Raw genomic sequence first — 24118 nt, forward strand, 5'->3', positions numbered from 1 at the left:
AATATTATTGACTTTTTTTCTTGGATGCAGTTAAGTTACTTGTAAATAGTCTTTTTTCAGATCTTGCTTTTAAACTTTGTTAGGTGAGACTAGTGTTTACCCTAGAATTGATTTATCTCATTTGATGCAAAAATTCTTCATACCACATCTGATGATCCATGAATGATGAAATTTTCTAGTTTGGTTATGAGACATTGTTCCCTATTGTTTTTGAGCTTTAAGATGGTTTCCTCTGATTATTTTGGCTGGGTTTTCCCCTGTCTTCTGTAGTTTTCCTTATACAATGTACACTCAGTTAGTACTCAAGGATGACATTTTGCATATCTAAGGAGTTTTCTCTGTGCATCTATTTCAGTGATTTTCAACCAGTCTGCAGTGCATTGGTGTGCTGTGAGAGGATCTTATGTGTACTGTAAACATTTTTAAAGATTGTTAAATTATTTTCAAAAGAAGTTCAAAGCACAGTAAATGTGTTCTTTTTATTTTCTTCTTCTTCTTTTTTTTTTCCTTGAGACAGAGTCTCTGTCACCCTGGCTAGAGTGCTGTGGCATCATCATAGCTCGCAGTAACCTCAATATCTTGGGCTCAAGTGATCCTCTTGGTGTTTGTTACTTTATATTTTGGCTAGAAAATGGAACTCAGTATGCTATTTTAGTAAGAAAAAGGCACGAAAATAAAATTACAGTGGAATCTCTGTAAGTTGACTACCCAAGGGACTGTAACATACTGGTCAACATACAGAAGTGGTTACTATAAGAAACTAGGTCTGCTGTATTGATATATATATATGGTGCATGTCAGATCTATGAAAATTGGGTCAACTTAAGGTGGTCATTGTAGGAAGATGGTCAACTATGGAGATTGTACTGTACTTTTAAACCTTTGTTTTTTCTTACTGGAACTTACATTTTTCCTCGGCTAATTGAAAAGTAGTTATATGTAAATTTATTTACACTATCTGACTTCATATAATTTTAGAGTTACTAACAATAAAGGAAAAATGACAGAAGTATTGATGTTACTACCACTCTTCTTGATACTGGAATTTCGGTCTTCAGTAGGTTCTTGGTCTTAGTGATTCAAAGAATGAATCTGCGGACCACAGATCAATGTAAGATAGAATTTATTTATAGAAAAGAATACAGAAGCACCAGAGCTCCTGTGAGAGAGAAAACCCAAGTCAGGAGAGAAAAGCTCTCTCTCTGTCTCTGTCTGTCTCTCTCTGGGCTCTTTGTCTAGGGATATATAAAGTCGCATGGGGCCCTTGGTAGTTACATTTAGCATGTCTGGTATCTTGTCTGGGACATGTCTGGGACATGTCTGGGTCTGGAATGGCTACAATCCCATTCATTCCCAGGCCTAGGAAACTTACATGAAATTGACCAGGCTTAGAAAATGGGGGTTCCCTGTTCAGCCTAAGGTGCTGGTATCTCCCCAGCAGTTGTCTAGCCCCTCTGGCTACTGGAGCCTCCTGCAGGGCCCCCTGCCTACCCCCTCAGCCCGCTGGTTCCTCTGCTTGCTGCCAGCACATCAACAGCTGGTCTGTGTCCCTCTCACCCCCCAGCTCCACAAGCTGGCTGGGACGCCAATTGTCCTGTATCATTCTGTTCCAATGAAAGCTCAACTCTGCTAACTAAATGATGCAAACAAGTTAATCTACTGCACTAATCCTCTCCATTCTCTGAAGGCTGAATCAACTTATAGCAGAAATTTCTTATGTTCTGCTATGTTCTTCATATATAAATTTGATGTTCTTTTGCCAACTGCTGATATGGCACAGTTTTTTTTTTTTTTAAGCCAAATGAAAACATTTGGTTATATTCTGCAGTGTGTTATTTAAATTGTCCATGTTTCAAATATTCCATATCATACTATTGAAAACATCTGTTTATGTAATTATAGTTTGCTATTCTCAAACTGGTACAGAATTTGCCTTAGTCTTTGCATTTATTCTTGCTAAAAATATGCAAACAAGGCTAATATATTTCACTGTGGTATTTGTTAAATAAAGTCTTGATATATTAATGTTTCATCATTTTATTACTGATACCAAAGACAAATGGAATTAGGTAAGAAAGTAGTTGGACTCTACAGCTAATTCAGAATGTCGTTTTTGCTAATAATTTTTGCTTATTTCTGTATCAAGACTTGTAGTTCTAATATATGGAGACATTACGTTAATTTTTCTTTTAACTGAAAGTTGCTATTAATCGAGTAGGCATCTAATGACAAACAATAGTTTGTATCTTTGTCTTGCTCCACTGGAATGTAGAGTTCATGATGGCAGGGACTCCACGCATTTCCCTGCTGGATACCTAGAAAGTTCTTGACACATAGTAAGTATTCAGCACATTCCGGATGACAGTCAACGAATTAATGAACAATTAAGCTTCTAAATTATTTCTGCTCACTCAAATCTCATTCATCTTTCCAGGCTCAGTTCAAAATCATATTACATCATGAAGGTGTTTTTGAATGAAATTGTTACCAACGACTTAAGCTCATCATGTTCTTTTTCTCCTTTGAACTCTTGGCATTTTCATATTAGAGTTAAGACAGAATTTTTCTAATAGATGTAATTGCATACTATTGGAGTAGATTCAAGAAGGGAACATTCTGTAATTTGAAATGTTTAAGGAGTGACAGGATGGTTTTGTTAGTAAAAGGGGAGTTGACAGGTATGGTGTTCTTCCTTTATGCCTGGTGCTTACATACTTTATGCCCTTAAGAAACCCTACAAGGTATAGGTGAACTCTCTCTATTTTTATTTGTGGAAACTGAGGTTTAGAGAGGCCATATAATTTGTCTGTAGTTCCATAGCCAAAAGTGTCTGAGTCAAACCCAGGTCTTTTTTCGTAGAGAAATTAATACGTTGCTTTAGGTGGGTAATTGCTTCATGAGCTCAAGGTCCATTGCCATTGTGTAGTGTGGCAGTTTGGGTCTCTACTAAGGAATGAAGGCCTGAGTAGGCCTGAATGATGGCATTTTGATGGTTAGGAAGAAAAGAAAATTTCCGATAATGGGATAATTAGAAACACTGAAGAAGAAAGAGGTCCCAAACTTTATCTGTCAATATTTGCTTTGTAAACTTAGGTGCTCTGATGGTGGATGCATCACACCAGCATAGATTTATGAAAATGTATTCTATTGGCCCTGAAGATCAAATTGTGCTCAATAACTGGCAGAAGAAAATAATGAAAATAGCATGCATAACAGCAATTGTTATGTCTTCCTGTTGCATTGACCCCTTTGCCATTATGCACTGACCAGTTTTTTTATCTCTAGAGAAAGTTTCTGACTTGTCATCTACATTGATAAAAATACAGCCATTTTTTTTTTTTGGTTACCATCTGTTTGGAATATGTTTTTAATTCTTTTACTTTCAGTATATGTATGTTCTTGAAACTAAAGTGAGTTTCTTACAGAAAACATATGGTTTAATTTTTTTTAATTTTCAATGCAAGCAGCCACTTCATATCTTTTAAGGGGGAGCTTAGTCTATTTACCTTTAAAGTAATATTTGCCAAGAATAGATTCGCTATTGCCATTTTGCTATTTTCTGTTTGTTTTATGGCGCTTTTGTTTCTCTTTTCTCTCATTGTCTTCCTTTGTGTTTCATTGTTTCTTTTTAACGGTGTATTCTGATTTCTTTTTTCATTTGTGCAGTGTTTATATGTGTAGTTATTAGAAGCCTACATAAGATATCTTATAGTTATAATTATTTTTTAAGCTGATAACTTCCCTTTCATGCAGAAACTCCACTTTAACCTCTCTTCCCAAATTGCATGCTTTTACTATCACAGTTTAGAACTATGTATGTTATGTATTAAGATAATTTAGCTATAGTTTTTAATACTTTTTATCTTTTAGGTTTTATAATAGCATTATAATAGACTTATATAACTGTTATAGTAATGAAATATTCTTTTTGCCTATAATTTACCTTTGTCAATGAGTTTTTTAAATTTTTCTGTATTAAAAAATATATCTGTTGTTGTTTAGCATTTTTTCATTTCAACTTGAAAAACTACTTTTCACATTTCTTGTAAGGCTGGTCTAAGTGGTAAGAAACTTCCTCACCACCTTTTGTTTTTCTGATTGATAGTCTTTAACTCCCTTTTGTTCTTAAAGGACAGGATTACTGTTCTTAGTTGGCATTTGTTTCTTATTTCAACGTTTTTCTTTTCTTTTCTTTTCTTTTTTTTTTTGGGAGACAGAGTCTTGTTCTGTCACCCAGGCTAGAGTGCATTGGCATCAACTTAGCTCCCTACAACTTCAAGCTCCTGAGCTCAAGCAGTTCTTCTGCCTTGGCCTCCCAAGTAGCTAGTCCTACAGGTGCATGCCACCATGCACCTGTAATTTTTTTCTATTTTTATTACAGATGAGTCTCATTCTTGCTCAGTCTGGTCTCAAACTCCTGATCTCAAGCAGTCCTCTTGCCTTAGCCCCCAGTACTTTGAATATATTAGTCCCTGCCTCCAGAGCCTGTAAGATTTCCATTGAAAAATTTATTAATAATCTTATGGAGGGTCCTTTGTAGGTAAATTCTCTCTATCTTGTTTTTTTGAGACAGAGTCTCACTATGTCGCCCTGCATAGAGTGCTTTGGTGGCATCACAGCTCACAGCAACCTCCAACTATTGGGCTTAAGTGATTCTCTTGCCTCAGCCTCCCAAGTAGCTGGGAATACAGGCACCCACCACAATGCCCAGCTATTTTTTTTTTTTTTTTGTAGTTGTTTGTTTGGGAGGCCTGGGCTGGATTCAAACCCGCCAGCTCTGGTGTATGTGGCTAGTGCCCTAGCTCCTGAGGTACAGGCAGCAAGCCTCTGTCTTTAATTTTTGACAAATGGATTATAGTATATTTCTGTGTGTATTATTTGGATTTATCTACTTTGGTGTCCTTTTTGGGGTTTCTGGATCTGGATTTGTATTTTCTTCCCCAGGTTGGCAAGTTTTTAGCCATCATTTCTTTGAGTATATTTTTTGTCCCTTTCTCTTTTCTCCTTCTGCAATTCTGATATCGCCTATATTGTAATGGTTTCTCATAAATCCTTTAAGCTGTCTTTACCTTTTTCCATTCTTCTTTTTGGTTTTCATATGGGACAATTTCTTATTTTTTGTCTTTGAATTCACTGATCCTTTCTTCAGCTTGATCTAGTTTGTTGGTGAATTTTCTATTGACTTTTCAATTCAGTTATTGTATTCTTTTGTATGACTTCTCTTTGGTACTTTAAAAATATTTTCTGTCACTTTGTGGAATTCCCATTCTGTTCATGACTACTCTCTTGACCTTGGTGAACATCGTTATGACCACTTTAAAAAAATTCCTTTGTTGATTAAATTGCATATCTTTATTTCATTGGTGTTCCTTTGTGTAGATTGACATTCTTCTATTTGGAACCTATCACTCTGTTTTCTTCATTGGCCTTGACAATCTGTGTCGATTTCCATACATTAGTTAAAACAGTAGCTTCTTTTAGTTTTATGAGACTGGCATTTTGTAGGTCATTTGTTTTTCAACCTTTTTTATCTCATAGCACCCTTGAACCTATAGTTCATCTTCTATGGCATGCTTAAATTATGTTGGTCAAAAACAAGTAAAATGAAGAATATACTTACCATGCTTTGAACATCTTTTAAAGGTAGTTTAATGAATGATCTCTAAACGTTTTTGTGGCATGCCTAAGATCCTCTCGTGGCACACCAGTATGTCGCAGCACACCAGCTGACAATCACTGGTATTGGAGCTGGTTCTCACCAATCAGTCCAGGCAGAGATCCTACAGCCTCTCAAGTCTTTGTGCTTGTTCAAACCAGTCTTTGTTCTTAATGCCCTCCAGGAAATCAGGGTGTGCCAATCCGACCAGTGCCCTGAAATAGGAAGCTTAGTAGCCAGTCTCTAGAGATGGAGCTGGAAAGGTTGGAGTGTTAGATGTGTGTTCTAGCTCCTCTGTCTTCAAAGAGGAGCTGAGAGCCATAGTTTATCTCCCATTTACTCTTCATTCACTAAGCTTGGAAAAGGATCTGTGGCAAATGTTTGCACTCTTACATAGACTGTATACTCTGGGCCAGGGGTGTACCTGCAGGAAGTGAGCTTGTCGACCTTTTTCTGTGATCTAGGGAGATTGTGGAATGCAGAGCTCATGAACTCCTAGTGGTAGCTAATGTAGAAGCCAGTCTCAGGTGAGAGCTGTAAAAGTTGGAGCATTGAATGTATGCATATACCCCTTTCAGAGAATATCTGCAGACCTGGGTTTATTGTAGGAATGAGCTGGTGGAGAAGGCATGGGAAGTTCCTGCACTCTTGTTTGGGCTCAGGAAGGTCCATTGTGTATCTTCCTTGTTAACTTCCAGGTGTAGGTGAGCCAGAGAGTTGATCCTCAGGCAGTAGCTGGAAAAGTGTACAGTTTTTTCTAGTGAAAATTAGCAGCTGGGCATTTGAGACTAACAATTATTCCCTCTTGACTGATCTTCAGACTGCACCTGCTGGAAGTACTGTATGCCTGTTCACAACTACCTCTTTGTTGTTTGCAATTCAGGAAAACTCATGAATGCTAAGTCCTTATTACTCCAGAGTTAGATGATTTAAGAGCCAAACCCTTAAAGGAACTGTAAAAGTTGGGTTACTGTATGCATGGTCTGAACCCTTTACCCCTCTAGGAGAAGCTGGAAGTTGAGGTTTCCTCTGTGATTGTATGGCACCTTGCAAAGGTTTGTGTGGGAATATGCCTCAACTTTCTTTTACCATTTTAATGTGAATGTTTTCTCAACTTTCCCTGTGTGTAAGAGTCTATCAACCAGTTTCTCCCTTTCTCTTGGTGGAAATTAATTCTTCTACAGAGGTTTATTCAGTGCATCTATAGGAGGAGGTAAAGTTAGGAGCCTTCTTTTTCATCATCTTGCTGATGTCACTTCTAACAACATTTTCAGATCATGTTTCAGTTGATTTTTGTTTCTGGCTATATCATTCAAATAGAACCACAAAATTATGCTTTTAAAAAACGTATTGGGAAGATATCTTAAAGAATTGGTTCTCATTTTTCTTGAAGGTTTAAGTATTTGAAGATTTGAGAATATACTGCATTTCAGGAAGTTTATATTGTGTTTCTATTTTAGTGTGTGGTTTGTTGGGAAAGAAAAAAGTGAATAATCACTTGCTGGTTTTTACAGAGCAGATATTGTGACAGTGCTGACTACAATAAAATGACCATTTAATTATTGCATACTTCTCGACAGAAGTCCTCTTTCCAATTTTTTCATTTCTTCTTGGTCAGTAATACCAGCATAAATAAATAAACAATCTTTACCCTTTCTAGCTTAAAAAGTTTCATTGTTTACTGGTAACCAGACATATGTAATTTTATATGTATATAAAATATAGTAGAACTTCAGTAGTTGGGATCCCCTCCCTCCATTGACTACCTTCTTAAGTTAACCCAATTTTCATAGGCTGGGCTTGTATGTATCAGTACAGTGGGCCTGCTTCCTTATGGTGGCCAACTCCATCTATTGAGCAGATCATTACAGTCCATTGGGTAGTCGACTTACAGAGGTTCTACTATACATATACAGCTAGAATGATATAATCATGGAATTCAAAAAACAAAAGGTAAAATAATTACAGAGTTTGCTTGATTGAATGGCTTGGAATAACAAAAGAAAGAAAAGAACGACTTTATTACTCCTCTTTATCATTGGGGGAATCTTTATTACTCCTCTTTATCCTGAATTGGGGGAATTAAAACTATTCTTTCAAAGATTTAATTTTCTATTATAAGTTTGGTTCTGAACAAAGTTATTACCAAATATATTGAGGAAAGTTGACTGCAGTGTGTTAAAGATTTTTTTTTAATAAAATGAAATGTTGTTATTAATGTCAGTTTTGTTTCAGACAAATTTTAGAAGAAGAAATTAATTGCCTCAATTTTTGTGGGGGATCTTTGTATTTGCTGGAGTATTTGAGATTTTTGTTTTACTTTTAAGATATGGAAATGTGCTGTGTACTCGTTTTTGAGTGATCACAATCTGTTGGCTTCTATTAATGTTTCATATTCCAACCTCTAGGAAATGATTGATTAAAATAGTATGTGGAAACTTTCTTCTAATCAGCCTTGTGATAACTCTTCTGAAACTTTTAACAGTTATGCTGGAACTCTGGTCATAAAATGTCATCCCTACATGTCATCTTTCAGCATTACTGATTCTCCTTTATAGGAAAATATGAAGGTGATGTAGAAGGGAACTAAGTTATAGCAAAATATGTAGTTACTTTTAGATTTTAAAATGAATATTTTAAAGAGCCTTTGTTTACTTCTGAATAAAACTTTTCATGGCAAGATATATTTAATACCAAACCCCCCAAACATTCTACTTTATATATTTGCTAGAAGAAACCATTTAGAAATTAAAAATAACTTGTTAAAATACTATTTATGGGACTTTCATTCAAACTTTTAGGCTTAACTTTGAAATCTTTTATTTAATATGACAGCGTCTAAGTCAATAGCTTATTGGCTGACATTTCTGTTTATCTGCCCAGGCTACACATCCTAAGATCATTCAGTCTACTAGTTCTGTGACTGGCTGCCATTCTTTCTTTTCTGGCAAAGTAAAGAAAAAGCAATAAAAGAAAGTAATTTATAATATTTCATTTCTATGTTTAAATGACTATAGGTTTTTTGTTTTAAAAAGCTTTATTAATATATGTATATCTCAATAATTTACATGCTATAAAATTCACTTATTGTAAGTGTGTAATTCAGTGGTTTTTAGTATATTAACAGTTTTCCAGTTCCCTATATCCAGCGAAGATGTGAAGCTATCTGGTCTCGGTCTTTTCTTTTTAGGAGGATTTTGTACAGTTTCATATCTTTGCTGAATATAGGATCCTTTGTTGAAAATTATTTTGTTTTAGGAGATTAAAAGTTGATGACCACCCTCTTCTAGCTTGAAAGGTTTCAACAGAGAGATCTGCATTCATTCTAATATTCTTCCTCTTGTAGGTTATGGTTTTCTTATATCAGGTTGCTTGCAGAATTTTCTCCTTTACATTAACTTGTGTCTGGGAGATGTCTTATTCAAGTTGAGTTATGGTGGGGTTCTGAAACTGTCTACTATGTGACTTTCAGAATCTCTTCACATGTCTGGGAAGTTTTCTTTGATTATCTCATAGAGTAGAGCACCTGGGCCTTTCAAAGCCACCTTGTTGCCTTCAGGACTTCGTATAAGGCGAATATTAGTTTTCTTTGAATTATCCCAGAGCTCTCTGAGAGAATGATCCATTTTTGCTCTCCACTTCTCTTCCTCTTTGAGCATTTGGGAGCATTCAGACACTTTGTCTTTAATGTCAGAAATCCTTTCTTCTGCCTGCTCCATTCTGTTACTGACGGATTCTACTGTATTTCTCAGATCTTTGAGGGCTGCAAGTTCTTGTGTCACTGTGTCAAAATCTTTGGTGATTTTGTCTTTGAATTCATTGAATTCTTGGGGCAACTTCTGAAATGCTCCTTGAATTTCTAATTCCAGCTTTACCTCCATTCTATTAATCTTATTGCAATCCAAATTCAGAATTCAATTTCTGACATCTCAGCCATTTGTTTATGAAGGGGATCTTCTGGTGTGTCTGCCATGTTGTTACTTGGGGGAGTCGATCCACTCTGATTATTCATGTTGCTGGAGTTTTTCCACTGATTCTGCCCCGTGATTATTTTACAATGTTGTCTAGATAAGTAGATAAGGTGAAGAAGGGTTGGGACCTCCTGGAATAGGGGTTAACCAGCCCTTTGCCCAAGAGCTGGGACTGGTGTCTGTACCTTTTCCCCTAGAGCTTAGACTGGGGACCTGCTTGGTGTGGTGGGGCTAAGTGGTCTTGTTTTCAGCTGGTCTCTTTCCAATCCTAGTGAATCAGTAACTCTGGGTTGAGGTCTCAGCTGTGGAGAAATACCAGCAACTAAGTCACCCCTGCCCCCCACAGGCAACAACTGGAAAAAGAAAATCAAACCTTCCCCAAACCACACATTCAGTACCACTTTGGATAGTTCTCATGTGACTGACCCAGGTCAAGAGTTCCAAATCAGTTATCCCAGTCAGCACCCAGTCTCAAGTGGGAGAGTTCAAAACATCTCCAGCAAGTAGTTAGAAGGGGTTCTGTTGGTAGCTCAAGTATGACTTGCTGTGATGCTCTGTGGAGTCAGAAGGACCCACCCAGCAAATGAATTAGTCTGGGAAGGTTGATGCTTCCTTCCCCACCTTACACCTCTGTCACACGCAGTCACTAACCACGCAGGGCTGTGACCCAGTTCCCACCAATGAGCAGATGCTCTAGGGGTTTGCACCTGCCTGAGTCACAGAGAGATCTGTGTCTCCTCTGCTAGACTGCACTATCCCACCAGCCGGCAGGGGAGCTGAAGCCTGACAACCTCAGGTTTAGTAAGCTGGGGTGATTTACTCAGTTCCAGCCCCACTCCAGATTGATGTTGCTGCCACTTATATTGTTGCAGAATTAGTGTTTCTGTCCCAGCTATATTCCCCTGTGGTCCAGGCTCTGTTTGAGTTCACAGAAACTGCGGCTTAGCCCCACCCTGTGCTGTTGCCCTTGTGAACTGGTGTCTCTGTCTCGTCTGCACTCTGTGTTGGGGTGGCGTGGTTATAGCTCACACTCAGCTCTCAGTGCCTGTTTCTCCCTGGGCTGGTGCTGTTGCCCCACCTGCTTTTTGTCTCAGCTATGTTCCCCTGGGGGCTGCGTGCTTTTTAGGCTCACTAAAGCAACACTTCTGACTCAGCCCCATTCTGCGAGTATGCCATCTCTGCACGTGCGTATTCTAGTCTCTGTCCCTGCCTAGGAAGGTACTGCCTTAGGCATACCTTTTACTTACGGGGCCTGTGTTTCCGTCACAGATCTGTTCTGCCAGTGGCTGCCACTGGTTGCTAAGAGAGACGTGGAGTGTCCTCCAAAACATCCCCAGGGGTGTGAGCCTTATTGTTCCCACCCCTACTGCTGCTGCTCTGTGCTTCAACTCCGTGTTGGTCCACAATCCTCTCTTTACCCCAGTGTCGCAGAATCAGCACAGACCTGCAACAGCCCAGGCCTTGTCCACACTTCTCAAGAAAATGCCCCAGAATCTGTACTCATAGGGACCGGCTTCCAGACCTCAGGATGAGCGTGGAGGGGAGTGCTGGGAGTTTAGAACTGCAGTTAGAGAATATATAGAGTTTTATGCCTGGCAGGAGAGTGCCACTAGTGTTAGTGGGTCCTCTCTGGGGAAGGAGTTCCAGGTTTTAGAGGGTCTCTCTTGTGGGATAAAATAGGAGGATATCAGAACTCTGCTTACTTGTTTGTAGAAAATATACTGCAAGCTGTTCTCATGGGGGAGGGGACTCCCGTCTGCTTGGTGATAGATTTTGTACCTATTGTTCGTTTCCTTGGGGGTCACAGCTTGGGTTGATGTGCGTTCTTCAACCTTCTCTCTTTGGGCTAAGCTCCAAACCATCAGCTTACTTGCTAAACTTCTGTCCTTTAACTCTCCTTCTGGACGGGAGCCTCTGGAAAGCTGGCTCCTGTTGGCCATCTTGCTTCCAGTATCAGAACATCAATTTTTAATATTTTATTTCAACCTAAATAAAATGAATTTTGTTTTAAAAAGATTGATTTTTTATTGATATATTTAGTAAGACAAAAGCCTTACTGTATATATATATAGATGTATGGGTATTTTCACAATGAAATTATTTATAGAAGTCTATTAAGTATAAGTTTCTGAATATTTGGCATTATTTCCAAATACTACTTTTATTTCTCCATTTTTACGTTATTGATTATACAGCAATATGTGAAAATAGTTAGAAATTTTAAAATTATTATGGAAGAATATATTCAAAGGTATGAAGAATAGTATACTAAGGCTTGTATTCTGACATATACATGTGAGTTTTTCCAGCAGTACTTTCAGAATATTTTTGTCCATGAGCCAGAGAACTCATGTTTTATGGTACATCTTAGGTTACATATGTGTATTACATGTTACTAAAACAAAAGTTTATATTCTTACTACTGACTCAGGAAGTTCAGTTTAGCCAGTGCTCTCCACGCCCACAGTGGACATTTCTCTGATCATATCTTCTTTCCTCACCACTAGTTGCTTGCCTCAGTTTCATGACATTTGTAGATACTTTTCAGTTTCACGACATTCTAGATACTTGTAATTAATATGCAGTATGCTACTTTACATATTTTTCAGTTTACCTAATGGTATCATTTTGTCTGTATTTATCTGTAACTTTTTTTTTTTTTTTTTTTTGAGACAGAGTCTCACTTTCTCACTCTGGGTAGAATGCTGTGGTGTCATAGCTCCCAGCAACCTCAAACTCTTGGGCTCAAGTGATCCTCTTCCTTCAGCCTCCCAAGTAGCTGGAACTATAGGTGCCTGCACAGTGCCCCACTATTTTTAGAAACAAGGTCTTGCCTTTGTTCAAGCTGTTTTTGAACTCCTGAGCTCAAGCAGTCCACCTGCCTCAGCCTTCCAGAGTGCTAGAATTATAGGGGTAAGCCACCACGCCAGCCCCTTTTTTTAATCTCAATGTTATATTTGAAATTTAGCCATGTTGTTACATATATAAGTCTTTTTGAAGCAGACCTTATTGTTACTTATATTTGCCAACACTTTAGTACTAATAGATTTAAAAAAATGTTTCTGAATATTTTGTGTACAAATGGAGATCACTGTGGTTTTAAAGGGCATTTTCTCTAATTGCCAGTGAGATTGTATATGTTTTCATGTTTATTGGTTATATATTTCTTCTGTGAATTACCCATTTATATCTTTTTACTCTTTTTTCTATTGGGTTGGTTGCCTTTTTCTTATTTCTACATTTTACTTTTTAAATGACTTTGATTTTTATTTGTAATCTTTTATATCTTATATATTTAATGAAGAAATTACTTTTTACTATGGGACATATGCTGAGTGAGTTGTTCATGTAAGTTAATTTTAAAAACTTAGATTTGGGGGAAAGTTTGTAACAAAGCAAAATTAGTAAAACTGTTAAGATTCTTGAGGGTTGCCAAGACATGACTTAGCAAGCTGCTGCCAGTACCATTTGAAAATTTGAACATGTGATTTCTGTAAACTTCCATTACAATTATATGAAAACCAAAATGCTTCTAATATACTATCATAGTACTTATTTTAGTTTTTAATACTTGCTTATTTTTATTTCTTCTCCTTAATTAGGTCCCCGATGGGCTTCCTGGAATATTGGTGTGTTTATTTGCATCAGATGTGCTGGAATTCATAGAAATCTTGGGGTTCACATATCTAGGGTCAAATCCGTCAACCTAGACCAATGGACACCAGAACAGATACAGGTAAATATTATATTACACAGAAATTGTTAAAATATTTATTATTTAAAAATACTTCTTGCATCTAAGGACTACGTTGAATAGTAGTATGGTATATTGAAATGGCATATACCAAATATAAAATTTGAATGTTATTTGAATTGTCAGTTTATGGCTGTTTATTTCTTTTTGGGTCTAAAGAAACCAAATCTAAAATGTTGATTTTAAAGTATTCAAAAAATGCTATTCCTTTTATTAATAAAATTAGCCAGTTTCTTTCCATAGTTTGTTTTCAATTTTCTTGTCAGTAGAGGGAGCTTGAGTAAAGATAAAGGAAAAAACCACTCTTAGCCAAAACTAACTTGAAGGATTTTTATTTTTACAAAGGTGTTCTTGGTATTTAGATGGGGTCTAGTAGTGATAAACCCAGGGAACAAGTATTCTTATAATCAGTGTAGACTTATTTGTAATGGTTTATTTTAGCATTATTAGAAATGAATTTGTAGTTTTAAGGCTTTGCCATTTTTCTAGTATGATAGTCTTATATTTTTAAAATCTTACTCTCTAGTCCTTAAGGCTAGCTGCTCATATAAAAACGATTACTTCTTGTCTTACTTTGTAATTCACAGTGAAATTATATTATTTTTCTTATGCCCTTTTGAAATTACTTTTATTCTTTATGAAGTGCTGAATACATAAATATATGTAGTTGAAACTCAGTGATATGCATACATACATCAGAATCAGGAAAAAACTTGGAAATTTGTATGAGTTTGGTGGAGTAAGGGTAGAAAGACTATAGAATAGTGATCTTCAGGCCATAAAGCCAAGCATAATTTATTTAGTTCCATCTTAAGTCAGTTTTCGAGTTTTTTTGCTGGCTAGTACATAAAAGAAAATGTCCTTTCTGTGTTTTTAGGATCCTGGGGGAGAAAACATACTAGTTACATTAAAGAAGCAGAGCTTTTCAAACACTTCATGTAAGGGAGTGTTCTTAGTATCTCTGTAGCAAATGTGGTTAAGAGATGTCTCAGTGTTGTTAAGTTTGTTTCAAGAAAATGTGAGGTGTAGCTTGACAATATGACTTTGTGTTTATAGTGAGTTATGGAGATACGAAACACTCAAGATTGAAGCTTCCTACTTTTTTAATGATTCACTTCAAACTAAGGATAAAACATGGAATCCCTTAACAATTCAGTTGTTCCAAAATACTATTTTTTCTCAACTTAGTTGTTGAGAGAAGTTGCACATCAGATTCTTTGAGATGGACAACTGTTATAGCTTAGAGCAGAACTTTCCAGTCAGAGGGCATCAGTTCATTGGTTTTCTTTGGAATAGATTACAGGTACACAAAAGACACTGGATTATTAAAAATGTCAGTATTTAAAAAGTAATTATTAAGTAATATACAATATTTGAAATTGTATTTGGGCATTATTTGTTCAGTTTCACCTGTCAACTTCTTTTTTTTAATTAGGTAAATTTATTTCAGAGTAATGTGAGGGACAAGCAACCAGGTCAGAATATTTGATTTTGTTATTTGTCAACTTCTGAAGATAAGAATTACTATTTTAGATAGCAAAACTTTATGATTAGTACTTGTCACCAGAGCTCTTCTTCCAGGTGTTTGATGATGAATAATAAGGCTAGTGTGCATCCAGAAATCAAGTGAGTAGCCGATAAAGTTTTGCTTTAAAAAAAAAAAATAGGGACGCCTAATCATGTAGATGGGCCATACAGTATTTTTGTAGTAGGCCTTCTGAGTTCTTTTAAGCAAAGCCAGAGTTGTTTATAAATTACCCTGCAACATAAACATGTAGTTGGTGAAAACTCAAATTCCAAACTGTAGAGCACAATCTTTATTTCAGCCTAGGAAATTTCAAGGCAATTGAATCTAGAGAGGCAGTAGAACAAAGTGAGTGAGAAGACTGATTATCTCTGGAGTGGACAGTCAGTAGTCCTGTGTGGTTTTGAAAGGATATTTAACCTAGGGTGCCTCAGTTTCTTCATTTGTGAAATGAGAGTAGTAATATTGCCTCTTTTTATAGGTTGCTAAAAGTATCAAGTAAATTAATTTGGGTTAATTCAGGATAGTACCTGGCACATTTTAAACACTCAGCAAATGTTAGTTTATTAGCAGTAGTTTATTTTTTTGTTATGTAAAACCCTCAGTATTTTGCCTTGAACACCTTCCATCTCAAGGAATTTATTTCCTATTTAGTTTCCTATTTATATTATGATGAATTGGTTGTAAATTGTACCACTGAGTAAATAAATTGATCTGTTTTATGGTAAGTGTATTATTGAATATAAATGAATTTACTTTTGAGAATATTTACCAAAACTAATTATTTCATTTTTAGTAGTATTGGAAGTTAAGCCATTTTGAGATTGTTAATTCCACCAGTTTTCTATTGAAGTTGTTCCTCATTCAGATTTAAGCATATCTTACTTCCTTTGGTGGTAGGTGTGTTCCATATGAGCTATCTAATTCTAGACCTTGGCCTGCTGGCTGGCTGGCTCCCTCCTTTCTCCATCTCTCCCTCCTTTCCCTCTTTCCCTCACTTCTTCTCTCCCTCCCTCCCTCCCTCTGTCTCCCTTCCTCCTTTCTCCCTTCCTCCTCTCCCTCTCTCTGTCTCCCTCTCCCTCTCTTCTTTTCTGTCTCCTTTCCTCCCTCTCCCTCTCTCCCTCTCTCTGTCTCCCCCTTCCCTCTTTCTGTGTCCCTCCCTCCCTCTCTCTCTCTCTCTCTCCCTCTCTCCTCTCTTTCTCCCTCCCTCTTTCTCCCTCCCTCTTTCCCTCCTTCCCGCCTTTCCTCTCCTCCCTCCTTTTCTGCTGTTCCCTACCTTTTCTAGTTAAGGTATATTTAGAGAGAGAACAATTCACTGATCTCAGTCTTGGCAAATGTCTCTTCAGTGTCACCAACACTTACTAATGATAGAGCATTTCCATCACCCTGGAAAGTTTTCTTATGCCAATTTCCAGTCAGGTCCTGTGGGAAAAACTACGTTGATTTGTAATCCTTTAGGTTAATTTTATATACATTGAAATGTGTATTTTTCAGGGGCTATTCCTCTTAACTTGGACTCTTGATTCAAATTAGGAAAAGTGATGATTACAATCTGACATAGTATACCATATTCATATATTTTATAATAATTTCTTTGATATAAAAATGCTTTGGAGGTGCTAATAGAAGTAAGGGAATTTTACTACACATAGTTCTATCCTGTATATTCGCCTACCGTCATCCCCAGCATTTCATATGTCTAATTTTTAAAGATGATACTTAGTTTCAGTTTGTTTTTTTTTAAAGATCTTTTATTAGTAAATGTGGAAATGTGATTTCATCTCTGAGTCCAGTCAAGCTGTTAAATAGAAATGTTCTTTTGTGTATGTGTGATTCTGTACAACGTAACTGCCATGTTTTCTCTTGGAGTTACTTATAAACTGATACTATATGTACCGTATTTTACTGGTTAGAAGTCCAGAAGGACTTCTCTAAATTGGCCACTCAAGGAACTATACAAACTGGTCAATGCACAGACGTGGTCAATATAAGGAAATAGGCTTACTATACTGATACATACATGTGGTGCATGTCTGTTTATACAAATTGGGTCAAGTTCAGGAGGTGGTCAAGGTAGGAGGGTGGTCACCTATGGAGGTTTTACTGTACTGTCAATTTTTAGAGGATCTAATATGTATAACTGTGTTAGAATTATTGTATGCTCATTTTTAAAAGCAAGTAATTCATCTATCAAAACTGGATTTTTGTTAACATAAAAATAAAGTTATCTAAAAAAGTCTTAAAATTCTTTCCATTAATGTGGTCCATGGACAGAGTAAGTGTCTTTAATCTTGGTTTTATTGTCAGGTACTGCTCAAATTTTTGGAAAGGAACAATTTTTTTACACTTTACTGTGGTTTTTATCTTTTATTTTGTACTCATTCATTAATGCTGTTTTAATCACTATTTTCCTTTCATTTTCTCCCATTATTTAAGAATTCTTAATTACTCATTTTAATATTTTTATTTATTTTTATTTTAATAGGGTTATGGGGTACATTTTAACTTTTTAAATGTCTATATTGAATTTGTTTGTACAAATTAATGCCTTTCTTTTCTTGCAGAAGAAGGTTACTTATACTCCCAAGTTTTTTAGCTCATTAGCTCACTTGAAATTTGTGCTATTGAATAAATCATTTTTTTTTTTTTTTTTTGAGGCAGTCTCACTCTGTTGCCCTGGCTAGAGTGCTGTGGTGATATAATATAGCTCACAGCAACCTCCATTTCTTGGGCTCTATCTAGTGATCCTCTTGCCTCACCCTCCCAAGCAGCTGGGAATATGGGCACCTGCCACGGACCACGGCTAATTTTTCTATTTTTAGTAGAGATGGGGTCTCACTCTTGCTTAGACTGGTCTTGAACTCCTGAGCTTAAGCAGTCCATCTGCCTCAGCCTCCCAAAGTGCCAGAACTACAGGCAGGAGCCACCCTTGAATAAAACATCTTCATGAGACGTTGACCATTTTAGAAAATATACTCCATATTATTTGGTATTTGTCTTGGTAACCTTTGACTACTTTTAATACTTTGTGTATCTATAATTCTTCTAGTAATCTTCCCTTGTGGGTTCTTTTGTTTACTGTTTGCTAGTGTCATTTATTAAAGTGGTAATTTGTATTTTCTTAGAAACATAAAGCCTACACAGTTAAAATTTATTCATTTATCAAGTATATTTTGGGGATCTTCACATTTGAAATTGTTCAGTCTCTATGGCCATATGATTTATTCTTTGTAAACTTGTCTTCAACATTTGTAGGTATTTTCACTTCCTCTGTTCACGTCTTTACCATTTTTACTTAGCTCTGACTCATTTTGGCTAGAAGGAAAGCGTCTTTAAACCCACTTGTTTTCACAACCTTGCTTATCATTACAACAAGCAGATTAAGAGCTTTCTTCCCTCTTATTTTCTGTTGATTCGTCTCTGAGTGTTTCTGCTGTGACTGACAGCTGCTTCTCTCCATTTACGGGCAAGAAAGGAGCAAGTTAGTGGTTACTGATTTCTTTGCCTGTATTTTCATTCTCAGGCTACTTTCCTGCTTTTCCACCTAATTTAAAAATTGTTTTCACCTTGAGTCATTTTGAAACTTACTTCTTCCCTGAAATGTGTTTCCTCATTCCATCTTTCAGCAGAAAGTCTCCCGCGTACCCCCCTTTCTATCAGTACATACCTCTGGATTTGACTGTGCTCACGTACTCATTTGTTTGCTTGTTCAGTCAGTAGGCACGGATCACCTAGTAATAATGTGCCCGCCACTGTCTTCTAGGGGCTCTTCTCTCAAATTGAATTTCTGAAGGAAAGTCTTTCCCTGCTATTTCATTTCTTTACCTTACTTTTGCCTCTGCTGACTCATTTCTGTTGGCTCCATTCTGGTGAGTGTCCACTCTCCAAGAACTCCAGGAACCCCTCCTGGCCTAATCCTACTCTCCATCCTTCTTTTCCTTGATCTTTCTGCTTTGCTTGACACTAACCAGTGCCTTCTTGAAGGTTTTTTCTTTTTTTTTTCTTTGTAAAGGAACAAAATTACTCCCTTACATCTTCTATTATTTTACTTATTTGGTTTCTATCTTTTTATTTATTTTTCACCTTTTCCTCTTTATCTGGAGATTTTCTACAGTTTCATTTTTAGCTTTTTTGTTCTTTTTGCCTTTCTCTCCAGATGAACTCATTTATTCTCATGGATTCAGCTGTTATTTTTCTGTGCAGAAGGTTCTCTTCTGTTTTTCTAGTAGTAACTTCCAGTAGGACAATGAAATGGCCTTTTTTCAAATTTCCTATTCAAAATCTTTGGTAGTTGTGGATTTGTCATTCTTAAGAAATGTTGGGCATAGTTGGCATGAAGTAATTGATAATTTTCTCTGTTATCCATTTTAATTGTGTGTCCTGTGAGGCTGGAGTTAGCTAGTCAGGTTGAATTCCAACCTGGAATTCCAACATGGTTTTTACATTTTCTACTCATCTTTGGATATGCAGTAACTCAAATGATTTATGAAGTAAATAAAAATCATATTGCTATATGAAAAATGCTTTACCAGAAAGCTGGCTTTTAATGATAGAATGTTAAAAGAAGGATAGAAGTTAAGAGAAAGCAATAGCTGTGACCAAACATGGATATTTTTTATCCAGATAATGTTATGCATTTGGATAGAATAAAAAATGGAATGTGAGAATTAGGTGTTTCTTTATAGCAATATTAACTGCCCGCTCCAATGTATTCCACATGGAAACAGGAAACAAGGATTAATAAAATTGTCACAGTGTTTAAACAAGGGAAGTTTTGGCTATAGTTAAAGTCATTAATATGTAGCATTTGTAAATGTTGAGATTGGCAGATGTCTTTATTTTACTTGCAGTTTGATAAATCTAAATGTAAGGATCTAGTTATTGCCAGTTAATCTTAAAAACTTGTGTTCTATGCTTTCTCTGATCCTTTCTCTCTTTGGCCTCTGTGTCCTGTCAGTTCTTAATTCCCTCATTGCTTCTGCTGCTTTTCCTTCTCATTTTTCCTGCCATATCTGTGCTTTATCTTACTCCTGATGTCGTCATCACTGTCATCTTCGTTTTACACAGCATATCCAGAGTAATTGGATTGCTTTGGTCATTTCACGTCTAAGGTAAGAGGTTTTCATTGGTTCTAGTATGAGAATCATAAACATTTTATTTTTATTAGATTGTTATTCTAGTTCCTCTTTCTTCTTTGCCCTCATTTCAGATGCTTTACAACAGATAGCTTGCTATATTCTGACAGTGCTTTCTCCTGAAAAGTTTATGGTATGTTCTTTAGTATATTGTTACTTTCTTTCATGTATGTCTGTTTAATTAAATTATAAGTTTCTAGCAATTAAGAATTGTACATATGGCTCGGCACCTGTGGCTCAAGCGGCTAAGGTGCCAGCCACATACACCTAAGGTGGCGGGTTTGAATCCCCAGCCCGGGCCCGCCAAACAACAATGATGGCTGCAACCAAAAAATGGCCAGGCATTGTGGCAGGCGCCTGTGGTCCCAGCAACTTGGGAGGCAGAGGCAGGAGACTCGCTTGAGCCCAGGAGTTGGAGGTTGCTGTGAGCGTGATGCCATGGCACTCTACCCAGGGGGATAGCTTGAGGCTCCATCTCAAAAAAAAAAAAAAAAAAAAAAAGAATTGTACATATGTCTTTGTAGTCCTTGTGCACAATATGTACTTAATTTTTTTAATGGCAGATACTTCTTATGTTATGAGATTGGTCTTTGGTTTGACAAGATTCTGTGACATAAATGCCTACTACCCTCAGCAGCACATGGGGAATGAGAAAACAAACAAACAGAAAAATCCCAAGCATTCTGTCACCCCCATTCTATATTTTTTACAGTGGTGTTTTTTTTTTTTTTTTTTTTCATTTCTTGATCTCTGTCCTTTTCTTCCCATGTTCCTTTATACTTTTAAAATTTCAAAGTACAGCAGCCTTAGGGAGAATAAAGTAAGGTAGCTTGTGGAAGTTCCAAGATAATATATGCAAGTCCTGGAAAGGCTGTATTTTCTAATATTTCACCATCCAAAAATGAAATTACGTTTGCCTTGAAAAGTAGTGAATTAATGATTACTGCAGTGGTTTGCAAAGCGCCTGGACAACAACTTGGAAATGTATAGCAGGGAATTAAGCATTCTGTGGGTGGATGGGGAGTAGTTTAGATGACACCGAAGTCTCTTCTATTCTTGTGATTTATTTTTAGTCGTGTACTCAGTCCTCTTTAGTTACCACAGCAGTTCAGAAAACATTTTCATTACTTGCCTTTAAATAAAATCATAGCACCATTAGTGTTGTCATTCAACTTTTTCCAAAACTCAAATCTCAGAGGATAAAAGTTTTCAGAAGAAATTGTCACAGTGTTTAAACAAGGGAAGTTTTGGCTATAGTTACAGTAGCCAAAAGTATTCAGAAGAATGTGATAGGATTCTCAGGTTAAATCTGAAATACAGATACTCTTTCTAAATCCAAAAGAAATACTTTTGAACATGCTTTTGATGTTTGTGTTTTCTATTATAAGAAAAAAAAAATCACTAGCTAAGTTGGTACAGATTTCTATTACAACCTCGTTATTCCTAGAAAAGCTACCACAAGCCTTAGCTTAACTGAATAATAGTTATATCATACACTTTTGCTCTTCCTTAGAAAAAAAATTTTTTTAATGGAAGCCAAAATCATGGATTTTCACTAGTCATCATTAGTAAACTTGCTATATTTGGAGGCTTGAATTTGAATTCTTAATTAGGCCAAATACAGAGTGAGTAGGCAAAAAAAAAAAAAAAAGTATTAGTAGATACCTTGAATACTTTACTGTAGCTTAAAAAAGCCACTAAAATTACAGATACTTCTTATGTTAATGTTCATCTTGTGATTGTATCCAGTGGTAAAATTGAGGTGTAAAGGATTATAAGAGGAAAGGTGTGAAAGTGGCTAAATACATTAAAGAAATTTTCTGTTCTTTGACCCTCTGATAGGATGTTTCAGGTAAAATTAAAATTTTATTATTTAAAAGCTTATTAATTTTTCAAATAAGATGACTTTCAGTTGATTTAACATGTCTGTAATACCTCTGCCATCTTTAAAAAATAAAAACCTGGAACTAGAGGGAACGTAGAATATTGATAGACAGTTGAAATTTAATTTTACGTAAGTCTTGTGGGTTTGTGTTGCTTGGAGCAGGGCCTAAGATCGTTTCTCCTGGGTTTTGTCTTAGCCACTGGTAATCAGATTATCAGTTTATTACAAAAAAGGTTTTTAATGACATGAATTTTTAAGTTTCTGCATGAAGGTGAGATAAATATTATTTTCTATATAAGTTCTGCAGAGGAGAAAATCTATTAAATATATTATTAAAATAATTTCATTTGTTTAATTTCTCTTTAAAGAGGTTTTAGAAAATTTAAGTGACATAACTGGCTCAATTATTTTTCTGTTGCCCAACAGTGGTATAGATAGATCATACTTTTTGTTAAAATGCATTTGCCAGTAGTCACTGCAGATTTCTTTTGTTTAGTATTTGCATGATGTTAATTTCTTCCATGCTTTTATGTTTAAACTACCTATATTTTTAAATATAAGATAGGTTTCTTTTAGATAAGAAATGCCTTCTTGTGGTATATTCCTTCAATATGTAGTTTCACAATATTTTTTTTCAGTGAAGTTTTTGACTGAGTTTTTAATACTCATTTCATTAATTTTGTTTTCTTCTTCAGTGACTCCTCTTACCTTTCACTTTGTCTTGGATCTTTTTCATTACTTTTTTAATTAAACATTTTATTCTTTTTTTGGCTGTTTTCTAAGGTTATTATTTGCTGTCATATTTTATTTAATACTTATTTCTGAAATACTTGTCTTATTTCTGACTCTGTCTTGAGTTCTGTCATTTTAATTCTGAATGTTTCTCCTTTTCTTTTTTTGCTTGTTTCTTTTTTGTTTTGTTTGTTTCTTGTCTGGATTTTCTGATTTCTAATTTGGTTATTCTTTCATAACTTGTCCATGTCTTCAGTCTACTTCTACATCACATCTGTCTTTTAGCTTATTCTGAATTAGTAGATTACTGTTTTTACATGTTTATTGGGTATATTTTTTTCTATTGTTTTTTTTTTCTATTGTAGAGATACTGTTTTGCTTCTTTTTTTCCTTATAATAATTTTTTATAAGGTTTGACCTTGATTCTTTCTGTTGATCTTTTTTATGTGGCATCAGTTTTCTTTTCCTTTAGGAGGGAGTGACATTTAAGATAAGCTTTTCTTACCTTAGGTTTTTTATTTATTTATTTTTTGGGGGGGGAGACAGAACCTCAAGCTGTCCCCCAGGGTAGAGTGCTGTGGCATCACAGCTCACAGCAACCTCCAACTCCTGGGCTCAAGCGAGTCTCCTGCCTTTGCCTCCCAAGTAGTTGGGACCACAGGTGCCCGCCACAATGCCTGGCTATTTTTTGGTTGCTACCATCATTGTTGTTTGGTGGGCTCGGGCTGGATTTGAACCCGCCAGCTCAGGTAGATGTGGCTGGCGCCTTAGCCACTTGAGCCCCAGGTGCCGAGCCACCTTAGTTGTTTTTAATGTACTGTTTAAGAATAAGGCCACTTGCTTTTTGAGACTTCCTTGCTCTGTTTTCTTCTCCTGTTTGTATCTATACCATCTCCTTTACTATCTCTTTTATTCCTGCCCTGCTCAATTTGACAGCTCCTGGGAGGTTTTTCCCTCAGTTTTCCTGTCCTGGAAGGGAGACTTGGTCGTTAGATATGAGAGCTCAGAGGAACTAGAGTGTTTTTCCCCATTCTGAGTTTATATCGACTCTTTTCTATTTTGGTAAAAATTATTTTCGCTTTCATGAACATTTCTCAGATTTCACTGTGAATAACTTCACTATGATTTCCAGTTTGTATATCTCTTTCACTATTTGGTGTTTGTTCTCTGGTCCAGAAGACTCCACATTAGTTGAAGGCATCAGGCAGGTCTGGTAGTTGTTAGCAATTTATCCTTACTTGATAGCATTTTGGGGTTTGTGGGGGTGATCTGTTATCTAGTTTTATTGTAAATATTGCCCATAAGTTTTTAGTTTTTCTATCAAGCTATATTTTTTCTAAGTTGATCCTGGGAATTTCAAAACTGTCTCTGCTATTACTGAATTCCCATGATAAGCAATATTTAATAAAATAAAAATAGTTTTAAAAAAGCTTATTTGGAGAGCTCCAATGTGATTTAGT

General features: G+C 36.1%; 1 protein-coding gene across 1 annotated transcript in view; it reads left to right on the forward strand.

Moving 5' to 3' along the window:
* SMAP1 (small ArfGAP 1) overlaps positions 1-24118 on the forward strand; it is a 129875-nt gene that overhangs the window by 23404 nt on the left and 82353 nt on the right. Inside the window, exon 2 of the mRNA XM_003789680.3 lies at positions 13230-13363. Coding sequence (XP_003789728.1) covers positions 13230-13363 — 134 coding nt within the window. The remainder of the gene's footprint in view (positions 1-13229; positions 13364-24118) is intronic.

This window comes from Otolemur garnettii, unplaced genomic scaffold, assembly GCF_000181295.1.
Source record: "Otolemur garnettii isolate 467f Iridium unplaced genomic scaffold, OtoGar3 scaffold00035, whole genome shotgun sequence".
NCBI lineage: Eukaryota > Metazoa > Chordata > Mammalia > Primates > Galagidae > Otolemur > Otolemur garnettii.